A 25581-nucleotide genomic window follows, 5' to 3' on the forward strand; every position below is an offset into this window, starting at 1 on the left:
TGCGCGACCCTTTGGGCCGGCGTCTGGCTGGGAGGCGGCAGGCCGAAGCCTGTGCTAGGGTGGGTGGGGGTGGGTGTAGCGTCAGCGCTGAGGTAAAACCCTGGGGCAGCGGGAAGGCCAGGCTGGGGGCCTCAGTGCAGTAGTGTGGCACCAGGGGCAGAAGGGGGTTCACTTCCAGTCAGGCTGTGGAGAACGCATCTCACAGCTGCCCCAAGCATTTCACAAGTATGTACCGAAGAGCGCCTTTAAACAGACTCAGGGCTGGGTTAAGAAGCCCGGCGTGCCGGAAACAGAATATTTAGCCTGTCATTAGGTTGTTAACTTGGTTAGTAAGCTTCCTCTTAAGTTTTATGTTGACTTACAGACTGAAGTCATGCACCTGACTGGCAAGCGTCTTGTAAAAATGTGCTCAAAATAAATGTCTCATCTCAAATACCACTTGCGTAACACACTCCAACTTTGGTATTTGGAAACGGCAGCACAAGCCAGATACAACTCTTGTGTTTTCTGTAACGCAACAGAACCAAAGTTCCTAGTCAACTTGGACAAAGTTGACAGCAAACCCAGCATTTGGTCTGAGTGTGGGACAATTGCTTCATCTGTGCCCACGCTGCTGGAATGGAACAAGAAAATCAAGAAATCTCTCCTAACACCCGACTTGTCATTCCATCAGATACAGGCCCAAACTGCTGCTTTTGTTTGTATTCTTTCACTTTATGTAATCGTAGATGATGGTTAAAGACATGCACTTATCTTCTTGTTTCTTAGGTCATTAGTACAGTGACAATGCAGAGCAATTTTAGCAAAATTAGCAGAGCAATTTGTTAAGTTCTCTACAGCTATGGGCCCCTTGGTCATCTCAGCACATACAAGCAAGGTTTGGTTTTTTTTGTTTGGTCATGAAACAGAGCCTGTCTTCTCCTGGGGCCAACAAATAATTTTTCACTGTTACAAAAAAATAAAATACCAACTGCCTAGGAAAAAAACTGTCTTAATAAGCTAAGCTTTAATTAATGTATCCTGCTCCTGTAAATTGGTTTGGCCTTGATTGATGCGCATTTCTGTGCTGTTGACCACTGCATGTTTGTAGGCAAGAAAAATTACCACAAGAGAGGAAGGGGTGGCCATCAGATAAAATTGTAGACTGCATGAAGCCCTGAGCACTGGAGCTCTGGTGTTGCAGCTGACCCTGTGCTGAGCAGGAGGTTGGACATCATAACCTCCTGAGGTCAGACTTTGTAACCTCCTGAGGTCTTCTCCAACCCGAATTACTGTTTGAATCACCTCACCCAAACAGCCAGTCTGAGGTGTCAAATATTGGCTATTGTATTACAGAATAACACCTATATATTAAATCTACTTCCCTTTGGCCACTTACAGATAGTAGAAAGCATCTTCTGATTTAAAATGCCTCTACATACAACAAAATAGTGTCTGGGCTGCTGTTGTCTTGCTTTGAGACCCTCGTACAGGCTTGTCGGTTTATTTAATATCAGACAATGACAAGTCATAGTTTCATATCCCACATAAAAATGTGTTGAGATGCACCTATGTTGTTTAAGAAGTACATCAAGAGACTCCGAGGTTAGTGAACTCCTAACAAGTGTATTTACAGAGTTGGCTGGCTCTTAGGAAAACTGGGTTTCAGGTGGTTTAAATATTAGTTCGCTGAAATTTATCTTGATATATGGCAACATATAAACTGTCCAAAAAAAGGGTATGATACTATTTTAACATTGTAAGGAATTGAATTAAGATTTTCAATCCCTGGTTTTACTGACTCCAAAATGACAATCCTTTTCTTAATGTTCCCCATAGGAGTCTGGAAAGTGGATTATTGTTCGTATTCCCAGGCTGTGCAGTCAGCAACTGCTTGGAGGAGAGGGAATCCTTCCCATTTATCAACGGGCAGCAGAGACTTGAGATTTGGCTGTCTGACAAGAAAAGATGGCTGTCCCAGTTCTCAGGATTTGGTTTCATTCGCTCGTAAATCATAGTAAAATATTTTTGCTGCCAAAATTGTTTAAAAGCAGTTCCCTGCTTCGGGTTTTTGTTTAAAGGTGGAATTTATATTCGTCATTCTCTTCACAGTTGTAATATTTGCTCTATGAGCACAGGACTGACTGACTGATGACTGTTTAATGTTGTTAATTATGTGGAGTTAACCCTGGGGTCTTTAAAAATGTCAGCATGTTTCATCTTTGTCTTCAGCCCAAATGAATTTTAATTCACTGTTAAGATATTTAGATTTTCCAGATAATTAAAACTCCCTGAAAAATTGTTTGCAGGTGATATGTCAAAAACATTCCAAGTTGCAACTGGAAACTAACAAATGACAGCTGTATCTAGAAAATACAACATTTTCTGGTAGGGTCAGCTTAGTAAATCAGGAATGTAAAGGTAGGGAGGGAGTAGAGGACCAAAGAGCCTGGGAGAGGAACCGAATCGGTTTAGGTTTTCTCTGCCAGGCCTTTGGTCAGCTGCAGTTCTTGATCATACCCATCCCTGCTCTTCATTTGCAGCTCTGCCCCTGTCCCATTTCGTTGCTTCTGTGTTGGTAGCTGCTTTGCTTTTGGTTGTTCTGGGGGGTTCCAAGTAGTGGTTTGAAACATCATTTTTACTTTCTTGTAAGGACTCCAGGGTTTTGAGTTTTGGCAGATGATTAGCTTCGTCTCTGCAGGGGACTCGTCATCAGTTACCACTGGGGAATGTTAAAAATTGATTTAACTCAGCCCATGAGCATTAGGAAATGACATACTGGTGACAGCCTCCCCAGCAGTTGGTGTTGCAAATAGTTTAGCTGTGAGCGTAGACTCGTAATTGTTGCTAGGTGCTTTCCTGCTGGAGGAAGCGAGGGCATCCCCGAATGAGTTACAGGGGAGAAACATGGGGATCAGGTGGAGGGGGGTATGCAGTGCTCATTAAAAACATATAAACAGACAAAAAGAAACCCCAACAATATGTTTTCTAACTAAAGTTAAATAGACAAAGTTCCTCTTCAAACACCTAACTCCCATCTCTTCCTCCCACCCATCACTTTACATACGCTCGAGCTGCTCACTTGAAACAAAAGGTAGAGAAATCAGGCAACTTCTTGTACGTGTGACAGTAGAAATGGGTTTTCACAAAGCTTTTGAAAAAGAACTGTGTTGCTGGGGTGTGTTTTCAGGGCTCGAGGAGAGCCTGCCTCTGGCCCTCAGGACAGGTGGTGGTAATTGTGCATTTCATTGACAGTCCCTTGGCTCTGCCAGCTGCAATAACAAAGCTACTCTCTTGGTTTTTGCCAAGGGGAAAGGATTCATCTTACTGATGCTTTGCCACTCTCTCATTAGGGAGATGAGCCCTGGCTCTGCTGATAGGGAGTTTACCAAACTGCAGTGGCTTTGAAGGAGAGAGCAGTACTTTGACCCGGCCTCCCGTGACCAGACCTCCCACCCAAGGCTTGCTGCAAACCCAGCTGAACTGCTGAAATCCCTTTGTATTTCATCGAGCAGAGGTAGGATTGGCAGTCCACCTCTAATCTTTACCACATAAAAATTCTGAAGAATAAAGTTTTAGATGCCTCCCAGTGTGAGGCACGACATTTACCAGCTTGTAAGCACTTAGTTTGTGAGCAGCTAATTTTGCAATCCCTCCACTCTTCCCCTTTCAAGAAAAAAATGAGCCCAATGCTGAATAAAACAGCATCATGATTTTTCTTCTGGAAGAGGCCATGGTGGCTGTGTGACAAAACGAGCTGTTTTGGTTTTTTTTCTTTTTAAATCTTATCAACACGCTGGGAACCCAGCGTAAATGTGTTTTAAAGGCTCTGAGGAGTACGGCCATTTCAATGCTTTCTACAGGTCAATATTAATATGTTTTTTTTAAATTCAATAGTAGAGAATTACTTCAGCATGTACACTCTGGGGGGTTGTCAGTGTTTTTAAAATTAAGCTGTGCTATTTTTGCGCTCATCTGTATGAGTTGGCAATTTTCATGCAAATTATGGATTCTTAAAATAACTAAACACACAAAGGAAATGTTGCATTTCCGTCAGCAGAGAGCCTTCGTCTCAAAGACGAAGCTTGATTTTAGCATGTTTTTTGTAGCAGACTAAATTGTATCTTTACAGCCTAACACTTCTTGTATAGCCTCGGATGATTATTTGTGGATCCACTTAATCGAGGATCCACGCTGCACTCCACATGCTGCCCGTGTGAAGAACAGACCCAATTTAACCCTTTGTCGGGATGCTGCTCGCCGGTTGCCTTTGGCACGGCCAGCTCCAGGTGCTCGAGTGCCAACGCGAAACTGCAGAATCCCACTTTCAATCCGGTGCGGATGGATTTCACTTTATTTATTGTTGTTTTAGCGGCAGCGAAGGGCTGGGAGAGGGGCTGGCGTGCGGAAATGGGGGATCATACCTACACCCAAGAGCTCCCAGCTGCCCGAATCCCAATAAACTGTGTCCCTTAAGCTGTCTTAAAACTGTCCAAACACAGCGACTCAATTCCGGCGGTGTAAACATTTTTTTTTCTCGTGAAAAACGTCTGTCGGGGGGTTTGGATTGCGCCGATAATTGCTATCTGAGGTATTTATATTTTATTTTTGCAGCAAGCGTCTCCGCTGGGTCGATGCGGGCGGCAGGGACGCTGATGCCATCCAGGCCCGGCGACCCGGGGTCGGGCCGAGGTGCTGAATCACCGGGGGGGGGGGGGGGGGCGGTGCCGGTCGGCGGGGCAGCGCCGGGCACCCCCCCCCCCCCGCCCCCCGCCCCGCCCGCTGCCGCCGCCGTCCCCGGCTGCGAACGTCACTTGTTATGTCTCCGCCGGCGGCCGCGGCTCCGCCGGGGCGGGGACAGCGGCGGGAGGAAGGCGGGGGGGCCGCGGCCCCGCGGTGCTGACAGCCCCCCCCCCCCCCCCCCCTTCTTTCTCTTCCCCTCCCCTCCCCGCCCCGCGGCAGCCCGGCCTCCGGCGCGGCTCTCCCCGGCCCCTCGGCGGGCAGCCCCCGGCGGGAAGATGTGGGTGAAGCTTTGCTGTTTGCTGCTCTACTTCCTGGCGCTCTTCGTCCTGGCCAGGGTGTTCGAGGCCGTGGCGTGGTACGAGAGCGGCTTCCTCGCCACGCAGCTGGTGGACCCGGTGGCGCTGAGCTTCAGGAAGCTGCGGACCATCCTGGAGTGCCGGGGGCTGGGGCACTCGGGGCTGCCCGAGAAGAAGGATGTGCGGGAGCTGGTGGAGAAGTCAGGTACGCGCAGCTCCCCTCCGTTACCCACGCGTGGGGAGGGAGGTTTGGCCCCCAGCGACCCACGCGTGGGGAGGTGGGGCGGTCCCCTGCCACCCGGGAGGAGGGGAGGTGGTGGTGGTGGTGGTGGTGGTGGGGTCTCCAGCCACCCCCGCATGGGGAAGACGATCACGCGTGTGCTCTTGCCGCCCTTGGGCTGGAGACCCCCACGCTCCCCCAGCGCCTTCGCAAGGGGAATGTGGGCAGCCAACCGGTTCCCCCCACCAAAGGACCGAGACGCCGGAGCAGTTAAATGGAGGAAGGCCGGGGGAAGCTCGGGGATGGTGACGTTAAAAATCTCGGCGGCGTTTTAAGCCCAAATAGGCTGCGTGGAGGGAAGGCCTTGGTTAGACGGGTCACCGAGAAATGGCTCTTGCCGATGAGTTACGCCGGGTTGCTGTGGGCGGTTGGGGTCAGGATGGCGAGGTGGTGGTTGCACAGATGAGAGCTAGTGTTGTCTGCTGTGAAAAACGAGGAGGGAAGAATCCAAATATAGGCAGTGGGTTACTATTTACAGCTGGGGCCAGCTTTTTTCCCATGTATTCCTCTCCCTACCCATTTGCTGATTTTGTTACAGGTATTGCTGTCAAGATGGGCAGTGAGGAAAGGAGTGATTTTATAGCTGAGGAGCAGAAGGGATGGGTGCTGAGGGATGCGGTGGTTTTATAGAAGAGGAGCAGAAGTAGATCCTACGTACAAAATATGCCTTGGAAAAAGGCAGGGAGGCGTTTCAGAAGTCGGGAAAACCAGGTGAAAGAGGTGGACTTTTGGGGGCTGCTGAATAGCGAAGGGTGGAGAGCAGCGGAGATATAAGGAATGGCAGAAGTGTCTTGAAAGTCAGGATGCTGGCCTGGAGTAGTCAGAGGGAGCTGGACCCAAGGACTAGGAGATGGGGCTGATGTAATAGCTGTAGTGCCAGCCAAGCAGGAAAATGTGAGTAGCTGCTTTTAAATCAATGATCGAAGGGCAGCTGATCCAGGAGAGAGAGAAATCCCAGTGATCGGGGTAGGCAGCGAGGGGGTCAAATGTCCAGACAGAAAACAAGAAGGATTTGGATGAATATAGTGAGTACCATAACCTTTCAAAAAAAATGCAAAGTGTTTTAAATAATTTATATTAATGCTGGGCATTTAAATATAATTTGCTTTTATTGTTCATTGTTTATTTATGTTGTTTATTCGCTTTGCGGCTCCAACAGTAAAAAGCATTAGGCGATTTCACTTTTGTTTCCAATCACTTTCACTCCTTGGCTGTCAGGTACTTCCATGATGTCATGATGTTTGGGTTGCAAATGCTGCAGGGAAGTGTTTAACTCCAAACAAACTGTATTAACCCACTTCCTCAAATGTCATGGAAACACTTCTCATACCAACAGGCTTTGCAGCATTTTTCCGTTTTTTTTTTTTTTTTTTTTTTTTTAAATTCTGTGAATACTTTTGGAAACCCCTCAAGCGTTTTAGCTGTAACACTTTTGTATTTTGAAGAAAATAGCCTTTTTAGACAGGACTTCATTTCTTCAAGCTTAATAGATTAGTTACTAGAATGCTTGGTTGTCATTAACAGCATTTGTAATGATTGTGAAACAGAGCATGAGAAGGAAATGGGATTACAAAGGAAACATTATCAGATGATTTTACTGTGAGCTCTTTACCACAATAGGATTGAAGTTCATGGGAACTTTTTGCAACTGTGCAAACAGAAGCCAGTAGCTAAATTATTCTACCTGAGATTTTTACTTGCAGTGGGACAGTCAACGCCTTTTTTTGGTACGAAGTTACTGACTGAAATTTTGGAAGTCTGCTTGAATTATCAGTGTTAACAAGTTGGTTGCTGCAAAATTGCTATCCTGTGAAATGAATGCAAAGATACATCATTTAAAATTGCTCTCAGCCACAGAGTATTATCATTTTCATAGAGTGAGGCTTAGAAGATGTTCATTTATTCTTTTGTGTGTTCAGTTGCATGTGTGGTACATCTGTGTAATCGAAAGTATAGCATTCATACCTTCTGTAGTCTGACAGCTGAAGTCAAATTGTTCACAGTCATGTCACTATAGGTAGAATTATAGCAACTTTAAAGTTTAGCTACCTTTGTACTGAAAAGGTTCTTTGAGCCACCATGCGAAATATAGCTTGTTGCTAGAATTTATGAAGTGATCTTTCTCGAGTGGCGTTTTAATTTAATTTCTCCAATTGTCTCTTTTTCAGGAGACCTCATGGAAGGAGAGCTTTATTCTGCTCTCAAGGAGGAAGAGGCCTCTGAATCGGTTTCCAGTACAAACTTTAGTGGTGAAATGCACTTCTATGAGCTTGTAGAAGACACAAAAGATGGGATCTGGCTGGTACAGGTATAGAAATTTGATCTTTTATTTATTTATCACATCCAAAATATGTTTCAAAGGAGGGTTTATGAGGGTAGTTAACTAGCAGTAAAAGCATATAACAGAGATGGTGACAAAGATAAGGTACATCAGGGAGATCATAAGGAATAAACCTAATCAGAAAACCAAGAAAGGCTGGAAGTGATGGAGTTCCGATACAGACAAGAAGAAAAGAAACCCTTTTGAAAACCAGGTACTTTAGAACCAGAAAACAAGCAAAGCAGCACACATTTAAGTACACAGACTATGCAAGTATTTGGCCCTTGTATTGTAAGAGCTTGTGTAATGTGTGAAGTAGGTGCGTTAAGTGTAGATGCACCCAGCTGGCAGGGGAGAGGTGCTTCTGGTGTTGCTCTCCCTTTTGGTTGCATTACAGGCTCAGATCCAACCAGTTTAAGTTTCTGTTTATCTAAGGGGCTTAGAGCACTTTTTAAAGTCTCTTTTGCCTCTTCACAAAGGCAAGATCTCAGTGTGCTACTTCCCAGACTAGCAGGCTGCTTCTACAACATACTCTGGTAGTTTATCCTTCCCCCAAACCTTGTGGGCCTACCGATTTTATAGTGTGCTTCCCCAGGGCTGCATGAGAATAAGATCACATTTAGGAAAAGAAAGAAAGGCTTTTGCAAATAGGATTCTGAAATAATTTATCATCACTCTTGAGAACATAAGTAATCTAGACTAAAATGTAAAAATGCTTTTCTGCATCAACTTCTCTATTGATAAGAGGGTTTTTTAAGGCATAAGTTCCCTGCTAACAGCTACATCAAGCAATCAAAATTCTCCAGCAGACAATTAATTGTTCAGTTGACAGCTCTCCTGCCTGGTTTGTCTGGTCTCCTCACTTCATGTTTCCTATTTAAATAGATTATCAAGATTTAATGACTTCCTGTTATTAGACCTGCACTGTCACCACATCAGATCTCATCCTAAAATAGACAATGAGAGGACCGATTACCTTCAGAGTCAAAATGGCATTTGTGTTTTGGGAAAGATGAATTTGCAGTTTATTGAATCTATGTTTCAGGTTTAAATCATACAGAAGGGCATTCTTCAAGCAGAGAGAGAGTGTTGAAAGGAAGTTTACACATCTCCAAGCTAGTTGACAAATACGAGCATGAATATGCTATGAAAAACCTTCCCTCCGCCCCATGCAGCTCAAAAGAGTAAAATATGGTAGTTCTCTGTTGTCTGTTGCTTGCAGAATTTTAATCGTAATATATTTTCAGCTAGCTTCATAATAGCAGATCAGATAGGCTGTGTTTTGATATCTCTAGTGTGATGAATGTTGTCATCATTCTGGGAATATTTGCACAGCTATTCAGTTGGTCACAATAGCTGTGGAAAAAAAAATTAGTGGAATTTACTGAATAATTTACTTGCTGAACGCTGTTTGTCTGTTTCTCCACAATAAAAACCACTAGACATGTCAAACTTCTTTTTTTCAGTCTTGCCTTTTCAGTTTTCACCACTGTGAGTTTTCATTTGCTCCCTTCCCTACCGTAACTCCTGTCGGGATAACTCTGTGCTGGATTCTTTGTGTCCTTTCACAGGTTTTTCCCATGCTCTTTTCTTAGACCTCATCCCTCCAAAGCTGGTTTTTATCATCGCTTCCCTGTTCTAATTCTTGATTACCCTCCCTTTTCCATTTTTCTTTACCATTAGGCACCCTGTGGAAACTTTACAGTGAATTAATTAGCTCCATGCTTAGGTAGGGGACAGGGCAAGAGTGAGGATGCTTCATGGATGGGTTTGGTGACCTTAGACAAGGAGCGTTCCCCTGCTCTGTTGTTGCTACTGGCTGGGAAGCAGAAAGGGTCTCCAGATCCAATTTGGGATCCTGACCCTGAATCTCTGTTCTGCGGGGGCTGCTGGAAAGCAGTAGAGGGAGAGGAACAGGAGCAGCTCTGGCTCAGCTGGCACAGTGGCTGTTGGTCGAGTTGGTTTTGAAGACTTTATGATGACGTTTGGGAGAATGGGGACTCTGAAGTTGATTTTTATTTTCCAGTACATGTAAATGAAATTTCTGGGGTGGCACAGGCTGGTAACGTGATAGCCTTCACTTTCTGCAGAGAATCAAAGGAAAAAGAGAAAGCAATTACTATTTCTTGGTATGTTTGACACAAATTCAGATGTGAATTTATCATTTAGATCTAGCAAGATTAATTCGTTGAAAGTCAAAGTCCATACATAAGGAAACAGTGTTTTGTGGCTTGGTTTCTTTATTTTCTGGAAATCCACATGCAAAGCATCCAGGTTCAGTGGTGATTTGTTTATCAGTGTAGCTGTTCACAGGTGCCCTCTGCTCCGATGTGGAGCTTCCGTAGAGCCACAGACAGCAGCATGTTCTTTCTCCTATTAGCTCATGATCTCATCACCTTTCTTTTTATGCCTTTCTTCTTGCTTGCCAGCTGCTGTTGTGCACTTCTTTGACTGACAAGGAGGATGAGTGGTAGTTTCTAGAGCTGCTTTTCTTCTTGGTAGAGGAGTAACGTGTAACATTCTTGCTTTTCCAGACTCTGCTATGTCTCATGCTCTCCAGTTAGTCTCTAGAAGCCTGTCACATCCAACAATATTATAGTCATTATGACTTTTTAAAACCATACAGTAAATGATCTACAGATAAAAATCCTCTTTGAATGAAGTTAAAATCTAAATGAATGTATATTTTTGTTTTAGAAGTCTCTGCTGTAACATAGTGGTAGAGTCAAGTAAAGGGAACTTTCTTCCTGGAATTGAGGCAGGAGGACAAACATTTTGATCATGTCTGGAAGAGGTGCAGAGGACATTATTATAGATCTAAAATGTTGCAGTCCATTCTGCACCTTGGCTTCTTGTTCAACTGATGTAGTCACAGAGCAAAGGATGTGCCTGCAGGATTTTGGTGGTGGTTTGTTCTTTCTTTTGCATGTAGAATTGAGTAATTTTCATATTTGCCTTTTTAATTTTGCCAGGTGATCAGTTGTTCTCTCTATAAGGAAATTAAGTAGAAACTCTCAATTCTTTTAAAATACATTGTTCAGTATTTGTGCCTTTTCCAGTAGCCCTTCAGGATTGTTTACTATAGGATACCCGATTTTAACTTTCAGTATCCTTCTTGAGAGTCTTCATATCCAGTCAAGGGTGCAGAGTACCATCAGCTAGAATGTAATAGTTCTCATACTGCCTGCATATCCGTGTTAATTCATTACAGAAGCTCATTTATTCTCAACCTCTGACTTACCTGACAGAGCTGTTCAGATTGGTACATAGATCGCCCCACCTCCCTTGAGAAACTACACGTAATTTTGAGGTGGTTGATTTTTGCATGCTATGATGGATGCAGTCTTCTGTCTTCGCCTGTTTTGATCTTATTTCTCACGGTCTCTTTCTCAGACAAGAAAAGCAAAAAATCTCCAGACATCTATAATCTGTACGGATGGATTCCGAACCAGTTGTGAGTTCTTAGGAAAAAGCGACTATGCAGAAATTCAGTTTCATCAGCACAATGCTGAATAATAAACAGAGAATGAGATGTCTCAGAATTAATAAAAGTACAGACAGTCATGTAGAAACTTACTGATGTTATCTGAAACAAGTGGGCTTTTTTCCATGCTTCTAATAATTAACTCGCCGGTCCATTTATAATTAATTGTATTTCTAAATGAGAATTGTCCAAATATTTTTCCTTCTGTTTTATCTATGGGTGGATAGTTTGCAACATAGCTGTAGATTATAAAGGGTTCAAAGCGGGTCATGGTAACCAGATTTGTCTCGGTAAGTTTTGGTCTCAGTAAGTTTATATAAAAGCACATAAGAAGCTTAATTAATAGACCAGGGTTTTTGAACCTTTGTATCTTTGTGGATCGCTAAAAATCTTCCAGTAAGTGCATGGACTCTTTACAGTAATATCAGGCTTTCTTTGCTCATTCACCCTCTGCAGGCACTGTGGAGAAGTTTGTGGACCTCCAGGGGTCCAGATACCTCAAACTGGAAACTGTGGAACCAGACTGACAATTTTCGCATATATACAACCTCATTAAATAAGTCAAATTAAATTAAATGAGTTCATTAAATGTTAGAAATCAGTTTCACTTTTGGCAAAATCACGCAGTTTTTACCGATTCAGATGTCTGTACTCCTTCATGTGGAGTCTGACTTTGAGGCTGGGCAAGGATGACCGCTCCTGAGAGAGCTACCAGTATGTGTGCATGTGTGTAGGAGGAAATGGTGTCTCGTATTTAACAGGTTTTATTCTTCCTGGTGGTTTAAAGCCTGCCACAGTGCCCTAGTGCCTGGAGTTGATGAGCACTTGGAGCTGTTGTCTTTGTGACTAAGCTGTAAAACCGAGTTGTGACTATTCATGTGTATTCAAAATTGTGTGCTTTTGGTATGAGCAGGTGTGCCTGACACCTGGTATCCTGGCTAAATTCCAGCTTAGATAATGCCTGAGCTTCCCTTGGCACTTTCATTTGGATACAGTTTTCTCTTCCTGTCATGGCACATACTCCTAATCCATAAAGGCCGAGAGATGCTGCCAACGTGAATATTTCTCCATGACAAAAAAATATATATAAAAACCACATGTGCATCACTTAGCTCAGAGCTTCTGCTGTATTGTGATGATCTCACAATTCTGCCTTTCTGCTCTGATTTCTTTTTTTAGTGTTGTTTCCATCTCTGGTGCAGTGTATCAGACACAAATGGAATGACTCTTAATCAAACTAACAAGGCACAAGGGCTGTTGAACGTGCAAAGCAGACAATTCATCATGATGTTTTTCCCTTTAGTGTTACCGAGGTTACTTTCCGTTCCTGAGGCCGTTAGAGCCAGTATTTAAGGGCTGATTTTAAAATACCCTCTTCAGAAAAGCTGTCTGTCAAGGGTGTTCCGGTTCTGTGTGAAGTTATCCTTGTGTATGCTGTGGTCTGCAAAGTAGCCAGGTTGCTGCAAGTTGTTGGAGTGGACCCAACTTGTTAAGAGTGTTGTTTTCATTCCAGACAACATACTTGGACTTGTGCACTGTACATTATAGGGATTATTCCCCATTAAAAAAATACCAGTGAATCCCATTTTAGTATCTTCGCTATCAGGATATATGTAAGCTCCTTCCTCCATCATGCTGTAATTCTTCTTATGCATCAAATGTTTAGTACGTTTCTTTCCTCTGTATGCCTTAACTGTAGGAGAAAACAGAGAAAATATTTGAAGGAGCTAAAATTGGTTAAAATAATGAGAATTGAAATACTGTGAAGTGTTTGTTCTGCATTTGTCCATCTCTGACTCATTCTAATGCCTTGTTATATTTGAACATTTTAAGTTGTGAGCAAGGTTCAGAACTCACTGAGACCAAATCTTGTTACTGTGACTTGTTTTGCAGTCTCTACATACCTGTCTAAAAGAGTTTGAACAAGATGTGATTTAAATGCACGGAAAATAGGAGAATGCTCAAGTGAGGCTACTGTCATGTCGTGCTCCACTACTGCAGGGGTACCAGAAGAGGAGTCTGTCTTTGCATATTGCATTGCTACAGCAAACTCTTTAACATCAGCAGTGTTTTCTTAGTATATTTTTCAGTGTATGTTTCATAAAATAATTTTTAAAAATATCCTTAATATTATCTAGAAATTAAGGAGCAACTGCATCGAGGACAGTTATGAAGTAGTTACTGCAATATTGATGCATCTACCCGAGACACTTTTGGTTTTGGATTAGGCAAGAGAGGCAGTGTCTTGCTGACATTGTCCTATTTTTCCAAGTGTTTATATCTTTCTGTCTCCAGGGTATTTGCTCTTAAAGTCTGTTTGCTTCTCTACTGTAACTATGACTATTTTAACATATAGATCAAAATGATTCTATTAATTACATTCTTGATTGGCCTCTTTTGGGACAGTTCTATCTAATTCAGAGTCAGGAGAGCTCTTCCAATGCAAAAGCTACATATTCAAATGCCTGTTGAAATCATCAGGACTTCAGTAATGTCAGTATTACATGTTCCTAGATTAATTCTATTTTCATTTTGTTTTCTGTGGTATCTGGAAGCCACCTTCTTAGGTATTAATAGAAACTGAACAAGAAAACTCAATCAGAACATGCAGAAATAAAGGAGATTTCCAAACCCCTGTCTTTCCGTTTTTACTTGGCACATCTTGGTGGCATAATTTACCTGCAGAATTTCACAGTTGTTGGTTGAGAATCTCCTGACCTTTTGGGATATGGTGTGGTCCTCCCAAATTCACAGATGGAGTACAAAGAAACTTGTGTCTGAGACTTCAGAGGAAGTCTGTGGATGGATGCTCAGTAAGGGCCTGGCCTTCTCTCCAGCATCTTCTTCCGCTAAAGAAGCCAGTAATTCATATGTAGAAATGGTAATTCAGAGCCAGTTTTCTGGCCTGGGTTAGGGGTAGATTAGGGAGCAGTCCTGTTTCATGATGTGGGATTGTTAAATGGCAGGGTTACTTTGATTCTATTGGATTCTCTTAGCCCATTAAGATGATTAATAGATTGAGTTATCTTCCATTGTCTTATTTGTCGCTCTGACATATTATATTTTACAGATTGTGAACATAGTTTATAATAAGAAAAGCTTGAAGGGTTTGTGCTCCTCTAAATGTGGTGTTTGTTTCCCAGCTGTGCGAGCTGACCTCATGAAAAGATACATTCTCCTATGAGCTTTGTCTTTATTTCTTTAAAATGAAATGAAATAAAATGAAAGGGACCTTCTTGATGAGCAAGTTCATCTCTCTGCTAGACTGTGGAATATGCGTTTATAAAATATCTTGCTGTGTCTCTTAAATTTTAAGTTGTCTGAGTGTAATGCTCTATTGGCTGTTCTTGGAAATGTGTATCTGACTTCTGGCTTAAGTGTATTCATGGCTGATTTGTTCCTATTGTGCTTAAATTCACATTGCCCTTTAGTTTCACTGACTCCTGATGTCTACCCCACTACTCCCAGTATGTGAGGCCAATCAGCCAGTTTCTTCTGTCAGATATAGTATATCCTGGGCTTTGCTTTTTTCCCAGCCAGTTAATACTGATGGCTCTTAGTTCCTTTTGGATCAAACTAATAGACCCAAGCTTTTCCTCCCATCGCTGTTTCTAACTGATGAACTCCCAGAGTGTCCTGTTCATTATTGAATTCAATTTCATTTCTGACACTCTGCATTACAAGATTTGTGCAGCTCTTCCTGTACGGCGTTATAATCTCTTTCGTACGTAGACACGCTTCCCAATTTTATGTCATCTACAAATGGCTTTGGGAGACTGCAAGTTTCTGCAGGAAGGACATTAATAGGAATATATGCTCAGCTGAGCTCTAATTTAAGAAGTCTGTTAGCACTTTTCTGGCGTTTTGATGTTTTCTCACTTTAGCCAATTTCTTACTCACTTTAAAACATTTTTTTTTTTTAACTCACTATAAAAGCTTATCTCCAGTTCTCATTTTTCTGTGTGGTACAGTACATGATACTCTACCAAACTACAGACAGGGTATACATTCCCTTTCTCTTAACTTGGTTCTTTTCCTCCAGGAAAGATGGATTTTTAACTCTCAACTTAATCTGGGATGATACATCTTTAGTAATAGCATGCTGGAAAGGGGTGGAAAATTCAACCATCTCTGCACCTTTAAAATTTGTTCTACAGTTTTGCATACTGGTGAGATCAAACTGGTGGGCTAATTTTTTCATTTGCTCTTAAATATAGTTACTAACTTGTTATTCTCCTGTCAAAATGTAAATTAGTCTGAGAGCAGTTTTATAAGAAATCTTCACAGGTTCATCTGTGATTTTGTGTGCTTGTTGTATTACAGATCTGAGATGGAGATTACTTGCTTACTCTGATTTAAGTGTGTTAAGTTATTTGAGTTTTGTTTCCATCTTCAGGTGATATAATCTCTTTCCATAAACTCGCTAACCTGTCTATGGACAGCTATCTCCTCCTCACTGAAAACTAAGCCAGAGCATTGATTTCATTTTAAAAATTAATTACATGAATTACATTTCTATCCTGCCTTTGTTGTGTGGTGATCCTGCTGCTTTTCCCCCTGTTCTCCTCTTACTCATATGACTGAAAAACCTTTTGGTGCAGCTTGTAATATGCTTTGTATGGTCTAACTTGAACTGCTCATTTTTTCCTTACCCTTTTTTTGATTTCTTGCATATCTTCCTTTTCCTGCTCTTCCTTTTGACCTTTTTTCATTTCTCATAGATTCTCAAATTATTTCTAAGATCTTTTTGGAAGTGCTTGCTAGGAAGAAGTGCAAGACTTAACAACTTTTTTCCCCTTGCTTGAAATATAAAATCCTAATAGCTTTAACACCTTGGACTTGAAGAATTCCAGGCCTCTCCCACAATCATATTCCTGGTCTGCTCAGTCACAGGTGGTTAAGCTGAATTTCTTAGCTTATCAACATTCACACTTCTTAAATAAAATCTGTTAGAAGTGTTTGCAAGTTATCTTTAAATTAAACTGTATTACATGGTGACTGCTTAACCTGCAGTATTTTCTCAGACTCACTCATCCACAGAAGATGACGACTACTTTCCAAAATACAAACCCCTGCCTTTGTGTGGTGAACTCCCAATGTTGTAAGTGGGTGTTGCCTGCAAGGAGCAGCTGCAATGGGCATGTTATTTGTTTGGGTTTTTTTTTTTTTTTGCTTTAATGACATAAAAAAGCATGAGCCCAAGAAATTTTACAAAGCTTCAGTGTGCAAAACCACAGTAGGGTTCTCTCTGTCTGCTAGTTCTGTCATTGTTCTTCATCATAAATAACTTTCTCCAAGAGGAAAGACTTTTTCATAGGAAGGGGATTAAACTGATATTAAAAAAATCCACCAGTACTAACAGCCAGATGACAGTGAAACATACTGGTGACTGTATTTGCAACAAATCTCCTGCTCTTGACACTTAAAGTGAATATTGTAATATCAGACAAAAGAAAGAGCTGAGCAGGATTGGTCCTCCTGCACATAATGTTAGCATACTCTCAACAACTGTGCTAGGCTTTTTCAGAACACGCACACAGAATTTTGGAAGAAACCGATCTCTCGGTAGTTGTACCAAAGAGTAATCCAGTAATAAATGTTTTATGCTTACTAATAAAATGTAGTGATTCCTTACTATGTTGGATGCATTTATCATGCCGCAGTAGCTCTGAGGATATACTTGCATTAAGGTATCTTTAGGAATGTGGTCTCTTTTAGTTGAAGTACATGAAAGGAAGAAGTTTAAAAAATCCAAAGTAATTGCTTCAGTTACATTGGGTGATGTAAAGAAGCCTCAATAATACAGCAGATTTCACCAGCTGGTTGTCTCGGTGCTTGAAGGTTACGTTTAGCTAACCAAAAAGGCTTTTCTATGTGATGTGTCTGTTTTGAGAATAACTTGAAGGATTCTTACCTAGATGTTCACTTCTGGTTTTATTTAAACATTTTGGACTCAGTGGAATGCGAGTGTAATCTGTAACTGTAGTTCAGCTTTGTTTCCCTATGTAGAAGTTCTGCTTAGTGAATTCTATTAAGTTCCTGAGAGGATGCTACTTACCCAAAGCAGGTAATTTTTTTCAAGTCTCAAAGGCCAGACGCGCTTTCCAAGTCTGCGTCTCAGCCTGTACGTAGAGAACTGTTAATTATGGTGACAACCAAACTTCCAGAGGAAAGCTGACATTTGAGGTTATTAAGTCAGAAAATGATTGGGAAAAGTTTAATGGCAGGTAAACAAATACCTGACAAATGGAAGTTTCAAAACTTAATTAAAAAATATATTTTAAGTGGTTGCCAGTAAGCTTGCAGAAGCATGTGAGGCACTTCTAAAATAGAAACTGTGATGGTTCATGGAATAATGCATGATCAGTCATGTCATTCAAAATTATCTGTCAACTGCAGGCAGGCAGGGTTGTTTTTTTTTTTTTCTTCCCCCCCCTCCTTCCCTGTACAGTTATAAGTCAGAAGATGAGTGCTTATTCTTTGTCATCTGTATCTGCAGAAGCTTAAGTCTAGGTAACCTGAAGTACTACCTTTATATACTAGGTTAGAACAAATTAGACCTTGGGATATATCACAGTGAATTACCCTGAAATGGCAGATGGGACATTGGAGTTGGTGGAGCAGTCACGTAAAGTTACAGAGTGAGTCACTGGCAAAGCTGGAAGGAGTCAGGGTTTTTAGGCATTATCTGGGAGTTTAATCACTAGTTTCCACCGCATAGAAATGGTTGTTGGCAGTCTAATCTGGTACCAGGTACATACGTTCCAACTCATTTTACTTGCTGCGAGACAACATTTCTTTGGTATGTTGTAACTTTTCATGGAGAATTGTAATAAAATAATGGTCTTTTTTTACTGTGAAGAAGAGGAACCTGCTGCACCCTTTATCCCCTACTATGAACTGGTTAATGATAGTTTTGGTATTTTCCCAAGGGTTTTGTTAACTACCACTGATTTTAGTATCTTAACAGGTACTTAAAATGATGATGCACTTTTATCTTTATACAGGAACTCTATCTCTGTCTTAGAGCTTCATTCTCCAAAGACATTTAGTGTGATTACCCGTTGTATATACTTTATGTTCTAAGAGAAGGGGAAAACAGTGTCAAGGATGACTAGATCTCTGTTTTCCTGAAACTTGCTCTTTACTTCAGCAAGCAAACTTACTGTGATACTAAATTATTATTTCCTTTTGGCAATAGGTCATAGCAAACGACAGAAGCCCACTGGTGGGTAAAGTCCACTGGGAGAAAATGGTGAAGAAAGTATCAAGATTTGGCATACGTACTGGCACTTTTAACTGTTCCAGTGACCCCAGGTATATTCTTAAAGGATTATCTAAATCCCAAGAATATCTTAAGGCTCACTTGTGTTCTGGCAGCAGGGCTTGCTGTGTTGTAAAAGTAGCTGTGAGGGAAGGTAGCTTTATTCATGATTTTTATCTCTACTAAAGTCTGTTCAGAATTCTTCATTACATTATTTATCAGCACCATAAACACAGATCTGCAGCTTCCTAAAGCATCGTGTGGGAAATACATGATTAGACTATGTAGAGTGTAATACAGCAATGGAAGAGAATGAATAGAAGAGTTTGGCTTTAGAGTCCAGGCATTCGGGGACGAGAACTGTGCTTGCTTAGGACAAAACCAAGTATATACAGCCCATGTAAGAGAACTGTATCAGTTGTAGAGTTGTTGTATTGCCATCTGGAAAGGAGAAACACAGGTTAGCATGAACCTTGCAAACAGTGCCTACTTCTCAGGATTACTGACAAATCCTGTTCCCTGAGAAATGTGTATATGTTTATATATAAACTTGCACACACCCTTTGACAACATACAGTGTGCTATGCAAGATTCACTGTTGTTTGTGTATGATTTCAAACAAGGAAGAAGAGCAACACTAAAGCAGCTATTAATAATTCTGTGCTGCTGTAAAAATAATTTTTTTGAACATCTTGTTGGAAGCGTTTGCTTCACATGACTTTGTCTAGAATTCCAGTGGCATGTGTGGATATGCACGTTTCTTGCACAGCTTAAGTCCTACATGTTTACAGAAATCTCAAAGTTAATCATAAGAGAAAATTCTTAGACATTGCAGCGCTTATGCAAAATAGTCTTTTATAATCAAAACACTGGTATTTGAACCTCTTGAAAATTTGGCAGTGTTTCTCTTTGCATAGTTCCTAACCGGTCTCAATGTTATGATCAAATATTATGTTTTAAATTAATTAATTTCTTCCTAGTACAAGAACTGTTTTTTTGACTAAACCCTCATGAATAGTTTTCATCAGGTTGCAGCCAAAATTCAGAATAACACTGCATGCTCCAGTAGTCAGGATACCTTTATTAGTAGGGTAATATCTTATGGCTCCTTCTAAAAACGTTACATTCAGATTCCTGAGATGGGGAGTTGTAATTGTCTAAATGTATGTTGATAGACCAAAACCAGAGAGGATGTAGGTAAGATGGCTAGTGAATGAGGCTGATGGCCCCTATGTCAATGTGCAGGGTTCTCAGGGACAGTTTGCATGCCTGTTGGCTGGGTATTGTATTGATTGTTGAAACTTGCCAGACATTTCCTAAAAGGAGGACGAGATGAATTGGGTGGCATAGTGATGCTGGTAGGAAAGATGCATGAGACAAGGGATCTTCTGAGTCATCAGACTCGTCTCGTAGTTACTGGGGTCTGGACCATGACTCAGGCTTCAGCCTTGAAGAGACGCCTCTTTTAGGTATGGATTGGGAGTTCATCCCATCTCAGCGCTCTGCCTGCCAGACAGTGGGGGTATTCTTTTAGCCCGAGTCATCCAGCAGCATGTGTCTGCTTCCCCCTCAGCTGGTTTTGTGGCAAGCTCTCTCACCACACCTCTGAGCCTGTCTGCATCCTTTCGAAATGGCCCCCGTAGGAAGTGGGCCCTTGCCAACTTTATTAAAGCAACTGTGAGCAGACCAGTGTCTTATTAACTTTGCCCCACTGCTGCTTGGCAAAACTGGGACAGAAGGAAGCACTGGGAAAGTTACCTGCAGGCTCGGGAAAGCTGTGGGACGTTGAGTTACACTGTAGTGATTATCTCTGTGGCCAGAAGGGCAAGGAAAAATAGCTTCTGATACTAAAGCTTTATAGTGAAGAGTCAGCTTGCAGTTACAAAGCATGAATGACTGTATGGCCTTGTTTACTATAACGACCCGTGAAAATTAACACTATTCCTCTTCCCATTTTATGAATACGTCTCTCTCTACAACATTTCTGTAAGATAGATAACAAATGTATTTTAAGAATAAATACGCTTTGCCAGAGAATATTGGGTGCCCATATTTCCTACTATTATATGTAAAGATTCCCAGGTGCTCAGCAGCTCTCATTTTTGGGCTCATAACAGAAATTTAAGGACTGCAGCTCCAGGGTTGTGAAACTCTGTAATCTAACATGCCATTTTCTTTGTAGATACTGCAGGAGGAGGGGTTGGCTGAAATCCACCCTCATTATGTCAGTTCCACAAACCAGTACCTCCAAGGGAAAAGTAATGCTCAAGGAATACAGCGGGCGCAAAATCGAAGTGGAGCACATTTTCAAATGGATCACAGCCCATGCTGCTTCTCGAATCAAAACCATCTACAACTCCGAACATTTAAAAGAAGAATGGAACAAAAGTGACCAATACCGTGTGAAAATATACCTGTTTGCCAACCTCGACCAGCCTCCGGCCTTCTTCTCTGCACTAAGTGTAAAGTTTACTGGAAGAGTAGAGTTTATTTTTGTGAACGTGGAAAACTGGGACAATAAAAGTTACATGGCAGAAATTGGTATCTACAAGACACCATCGTACATACTTAGGACTCCTGAGGGGATTTACAGGTATGGAAATAACACTGGTGAATTTATATCACTACGTGCCATGGATTCCTTTTTGCGCTCGTTACAACCAGAAGTTAATGATTTATTTGTTTTAAGCTTAGTTTTGGTTAATCTGATGGCTTGGATGGACCTGTTTATTACACAAGGCGCTACTATAAAGCGTTTTGTGGTTCTTATAAGCACTTTAGGGACGTATAATTCATTATTGATTATCTCCTGGCTACCCGTGTTAGGTTTTTTGCAACTACCCTACTTAGACAGCTTTTATGAGTACAGTTTAAAACTCTTCAGGTACTCTAACACAACTACTTTGGCTTCTTGGGTAAGAGCCGATTGGATGTTCTATTCTTCACATCCAGCCCTCTTCCTCAGCACGTACCTTGGTCATGGTTTACTAATTGATTACTTTGAGAAGAAGAGAAGACGCAATAACAACACCGATGAAGTAAATGCTAATAATCTGGAGTGGCTGTCAAGCCTGTGGGACTGGTACACCAGCTACTTGTTTCATCCTATTGCTTCTTTTCAACACTTTCCTTTTGACTCGGATTGGGATGAAGACCCGGATTTGTTCTTGGAGCGGTTGGCCTTCCCCGATCTCTGGCTTCACCCTCTGATACCAACTGATTATATAAAAAACTTACCGATGTGGAGGTTTAAATGCCTTGGCATCCACTCTGATGAGGAAGTGCTGGAAACCTTTCAAGACAGTGAAAGTGACTCTGACAGTGAAAACAAAGAGGTCTTCAGTAGTGAAAAAGAAGTCTTGGAGGACGATGAGCTAAACACATTTCACAGGCGCAGTGAAGGAGAGCCTCGGTGTGGTGCTGAGACCTGTTCGTGTGCCAATAAATATTGTCATCAGGAGCCATATGAACGGAAAGCCAGATCGTACGGCTCGTACAGCACCGCAGGTGACATGGAGCCAGATTGGTCAGCCTGGCCCTCCGAGATGTTGCACTGTACAGAATGTGTCGTGTGTCTAGAAAATTTTGCAAACGGTTGTCTGCTCATGGGCTTGCCGTGTGGCCACGTGTTCCACCAGAATTGCATCGTGATGTGGCTGGCGGGCGGGCGACACTGCTGCCCCGTCTGCAGGTGGGCTTCATACAAAAAAAAGCAGCCATACACACATCCACAGCCTTCGTCGAATGATGCCCCATCTTAGCTGTGTGCTGATGTCCTTTGTAAGCTTTCAGGATATTACTGCTTGCCTTTTAAATGTTAGTCACTTAAAAGATTATGTGGTTTGAAGTTTTAGTTTAAATGTTAGTGCAGTGAACTAAAATATACATGATGCTAACGTTAACGACAGAATCATTTGGTTGCCTTGTATGTTGAACAGAACACATACTTACCGTACAATAACTTTTTCTTTTCAACATCTAGAAACTTGATGCTGTTTTTGTAAGCACAAAAATCAAGCCTACAACAGAAGCGTATTCCAGCAAACGTTTACAAGTCAGGATGTGGGTGAAATTGAAATTCTAATTGGAGACAATTGCTTAATTTAAGTGTTTCTTATTTTAGAGTCTGTTCAGCACATCTTTGTTGAATAATGTATGTTGTAAGACAGTACCATTTAAAAGAAATCGGTGAAATAAATTATTTTAAAAGGAGATTTGTAATGTTAATTGTTTTGATAAATATTTTGTGTGTATGGTTACAGATGTCTTGCTGGTCTGATTTATCTGTGAAGACAATAAAAATATGACACAACTTTTGTGACTAATAAATCATCTCCTAGTGATGCAGGAATTCATTGCCTCAGTGTTATCCACCGGCCAAGCAGAAGGCGATGGTGTTTCACTGGGAACTGCTGCCTTCGTAAGTCCTCTGCGCTGAGGTGCTTCTCTGCTTGACCAGTGGTTTTCCAGTTTATTACAAACTGCTTCATCAGACAGAAACCCTCTTCTACCAGCTGTCTCTCCAGCACCCTTGTCTGCAGACATCTAGGAAGACTTTAGGGTAGCCCCTCTACAGCCTCAAACCATTGTGAAGGACCAGAATATTGTCATGCAGTGACAAAAGTGGCTTGTAAAGGTAAAAACTGACAGATTCCAACTGCTGCTGTTTTGAAGTGATTCCTGATTTCTTGGAGAAAAGTGATAGTTGTTGGATGACATAAAAAATTGAGTCTAGTGTCTTTATATTTCAATATGAAACTGTGGTTTTGGTTGTACCTTTTAGAAATCATCTGGCTGAAAATACAGAGAGGAAATGGTTGTTGGAAATAAAAAAAAAAGGGGGGGGGGGGAGAGATAAAAAGAGCATGAGATGATGGAAGTAGAAAAAAAGGCTAAACTAGAAAGGTGTTTTCAATTGTCTCATTTGATTTTTTTTCTTTCCTCGTTCTTGCCCATGTAGTATGAAAGGAGGATAATTAAATGAAGGTAATAGGAAATGTAAACACAGGTCCCTCTTGCAGTTATGATCCATCTCTCTTTCTGTGCCTTCATGGAAGACTGGTGCTTACAGAGATATCTGGCATTGTTTTATCTGTCCAGGGTGCTATTTTTTTTAATAACAAAAGTTTCATGCCTCCAGTCACTGGGTGTCATCCCAAGAGGAAGAGCTGGTTTTAATTGTGAGTACTTTTTCCTCTCTTGTTTCCTTTCCCTAGTGCAGTACTGAAGCAAGGAGGTAGAAGGTGCATAATATCACTAACTCTCCTCTGGTCCAGAAAATAAGTTTTATTCCAGTTGAGGCCTGTCAGTACATGCCCTTTATCTGTCATTACAGCTGCGGCAGAGCAGTGGAGAGGCATAATGAGGGCAAAGAGCATTTCTGCTTCCAATTTGTGCAGCAATGTGACACTTAGCCTATGTGCTTATCATAAGTAGCTGGGGTTGAAATCCGCATTGTTTCAGGACTGTCTTGAACTGAACTGAGGCCTCGCCGTCTGCAAAAGGGAAACAGAGGAGAAGTTTCATGAATATAAATAAGGCTGTAGTTGATGTACTGAAGTACACAAGCGAACCACTGTATCACAGTCCACCGTAACCTTTCGCTGGTACCGCAGCATTCTGCCAAGCTCTGCGAGGAGCAAATTCAAGCAATGCCACGTCTTCAGGGCGCTGTGTGCTTCCGGAGTGCGGCACTGTTGCTGAAAGCTGACCTCCTCGTACAAAGCCTGGGCCCAAGCAGCTCCTGTGCACGGGTTCGGCCTTATTTGCAAACCAATCTGCACACCTGTTTCAGCTAAAGACTTGCTTTAGTGACCTCAGTTGCTCTACTAGTCCAATTCTTTTGATGAATGACACAAACTGCTGTGTAATTAGCAGGAAAGCCACAGAGGGCACATCCATATGAGCAGATAATTATGACCAGTGGATAGCTGTGACTGAAGGTTAGGTCCCCGTGTGTGTGTTAGCCTGGGTTATATAAATTGTTGTGATCCAGTTCCTGGCGATGCATCTGTTTCAAAATCTGCAGCAGCTGGTGTGGTGTATTGGTAGTCCCAGCAGGAAAGAAAAAGCAGTTGGATGTATTTATTTTATGAAATGCTCGTGTCAGTAGCAGCAGAAGCATCCAAGTAGTATTGTTTTCTATGGAGTGCAGAATCTCAGACAGCCCTTACCCAACGCGTTGACAGTTTAAAATCTGGAGAACAGAGCAAAGACTGTGCCTATAACAAGGTCAGCAGTTTTGCTGCTTGCTTGTTTTACCTCGCTGGGCTGGGTTGTGCTAGTATTTGTAAAGTGTCTTGAGTTAACGGAGATGCTAAACATTCTTGAAGTAGTGTTTTATTCTCTGACATCTCATGCCTGAAAGCTGGCAGCCAACTGTATACAGAAAACGTGCAATGATTGATGTGAGGTTCCCTTCTTCTGTAGGTTTAATGAGGGCGATGGGCGTTTTGTGCTGCTGTTAAGGGAAGGTGCATTTAGTTCATCTCTGAAGGTCTTTTCCAGCCTCAATTTCAGCAGTTACTGTTTTGTTACGCTGGCTTTCCCACTGCTGGTACCCAGTGCAAAACAAGAGCTCTGCTTTCCAAAGCATATTTAGATCTGTCTTTGTTCTGCATTAGGTTTTGGAAGGAAAAGAAGACAAAGGTGAACTGTACATTTTTGTAACTGTTATTAAAATGTCTTTCTCTGGGAATTGAATAATGAGGGTAAGTATAATTGTAAGGTATTAGAGTTAGATTAAGCTAATAACACCTTTTTCTTCCTAAGGTTTTGCACTCCTTCTGTGCATCAGTCATTATTTCTAGTCCTGTGTCTCAGCTTGTGTGTCAGGGCATAAGGAGATGGAGTGACTTGCTAGAGCTCACCCCGCAGCACCCCGCAGGGTGGCTCCAAGCTGTCCATTGATTTTGGCCAGGTTACCCACCCTTTGCTGCCGGGAAGGTGGAGAAGAGCCAGGCCTTGGTGGTGGGGCATCTCTGGAAGAGCCCTGGCACCTGAAGACAAGGCAGTCACAGAATCATCTAGGTTGGAAAAAGACCTCAAACATCCTCCAGTCCAACCATTAACCTCACACTGACCATTCCCAACTCCACCAGATCCCTCAGCGCTGGGTCAACCCGACTCTTAAACCCCTCCAGGGATGGGGACTCCACCCCTGCCCTGGGCAGCCCATTCCAACGCCCAACAACCCCTTCTGCAAAGAAATACTTC

General features: G+C 42.0%; 1 protein-coding gene across 3 annotated transcripts in view; it reads left to right on the plus strand.

The window, feature by feature from the left end:
* Positions 1 to 4894: 4894 nt before the first annotated feature.
* LOC141922549 (charged multivesicular body protein 3) overlaps positions 4895 to 25581 on the plus strand; it is a 38504-nt gene continuing 17817 nt past the window's right edge. Inside the window, exons 1-4 of one of the 3 annotated variants that reach the window (XM_074821844.1) lie at positions 4900 to 5223; positions 7467 to 7606; positions 18304 to 18419; positions 20549 to 22709. In XM_074821844.1, the coding sequence (XP_074677945.1) occupies positions 4998 to 5223; positions 7467 to 7606; positions 18304 to 18419; positions 20549 to 22127 (2061 nt within the window). In that variant the 5' untranslated portion in view covers positions 4900 to 4997 and the 3' untranslated portion in view covers positions 22128 to 22709. Of the gene's footprint in view, positions 5224 to 7466; positions 7607 to 18303; positions 18420 to 20548; positions 22710 to 25581 lie in introns of those variants that run through there. The other 2 variants (XM_074821849.1, XM_074821850.1) reach the window with 2 other exon arrangements.

This window comes from Strix aluco, chromosome 4 (genome assembly GCF_031877795.1).
Source record: "Strix aluco isolate bStrAlu1 chromosome 4, bStrAlu1.hap1, whole genome shotgun sequence".
Classification (NCBI taxonomy): domain Eukaryota; kingdom Metazoa; phylum Chordata; class Aves; order Strigiformes; family Strigidae; genus Strix; species Strix aluco.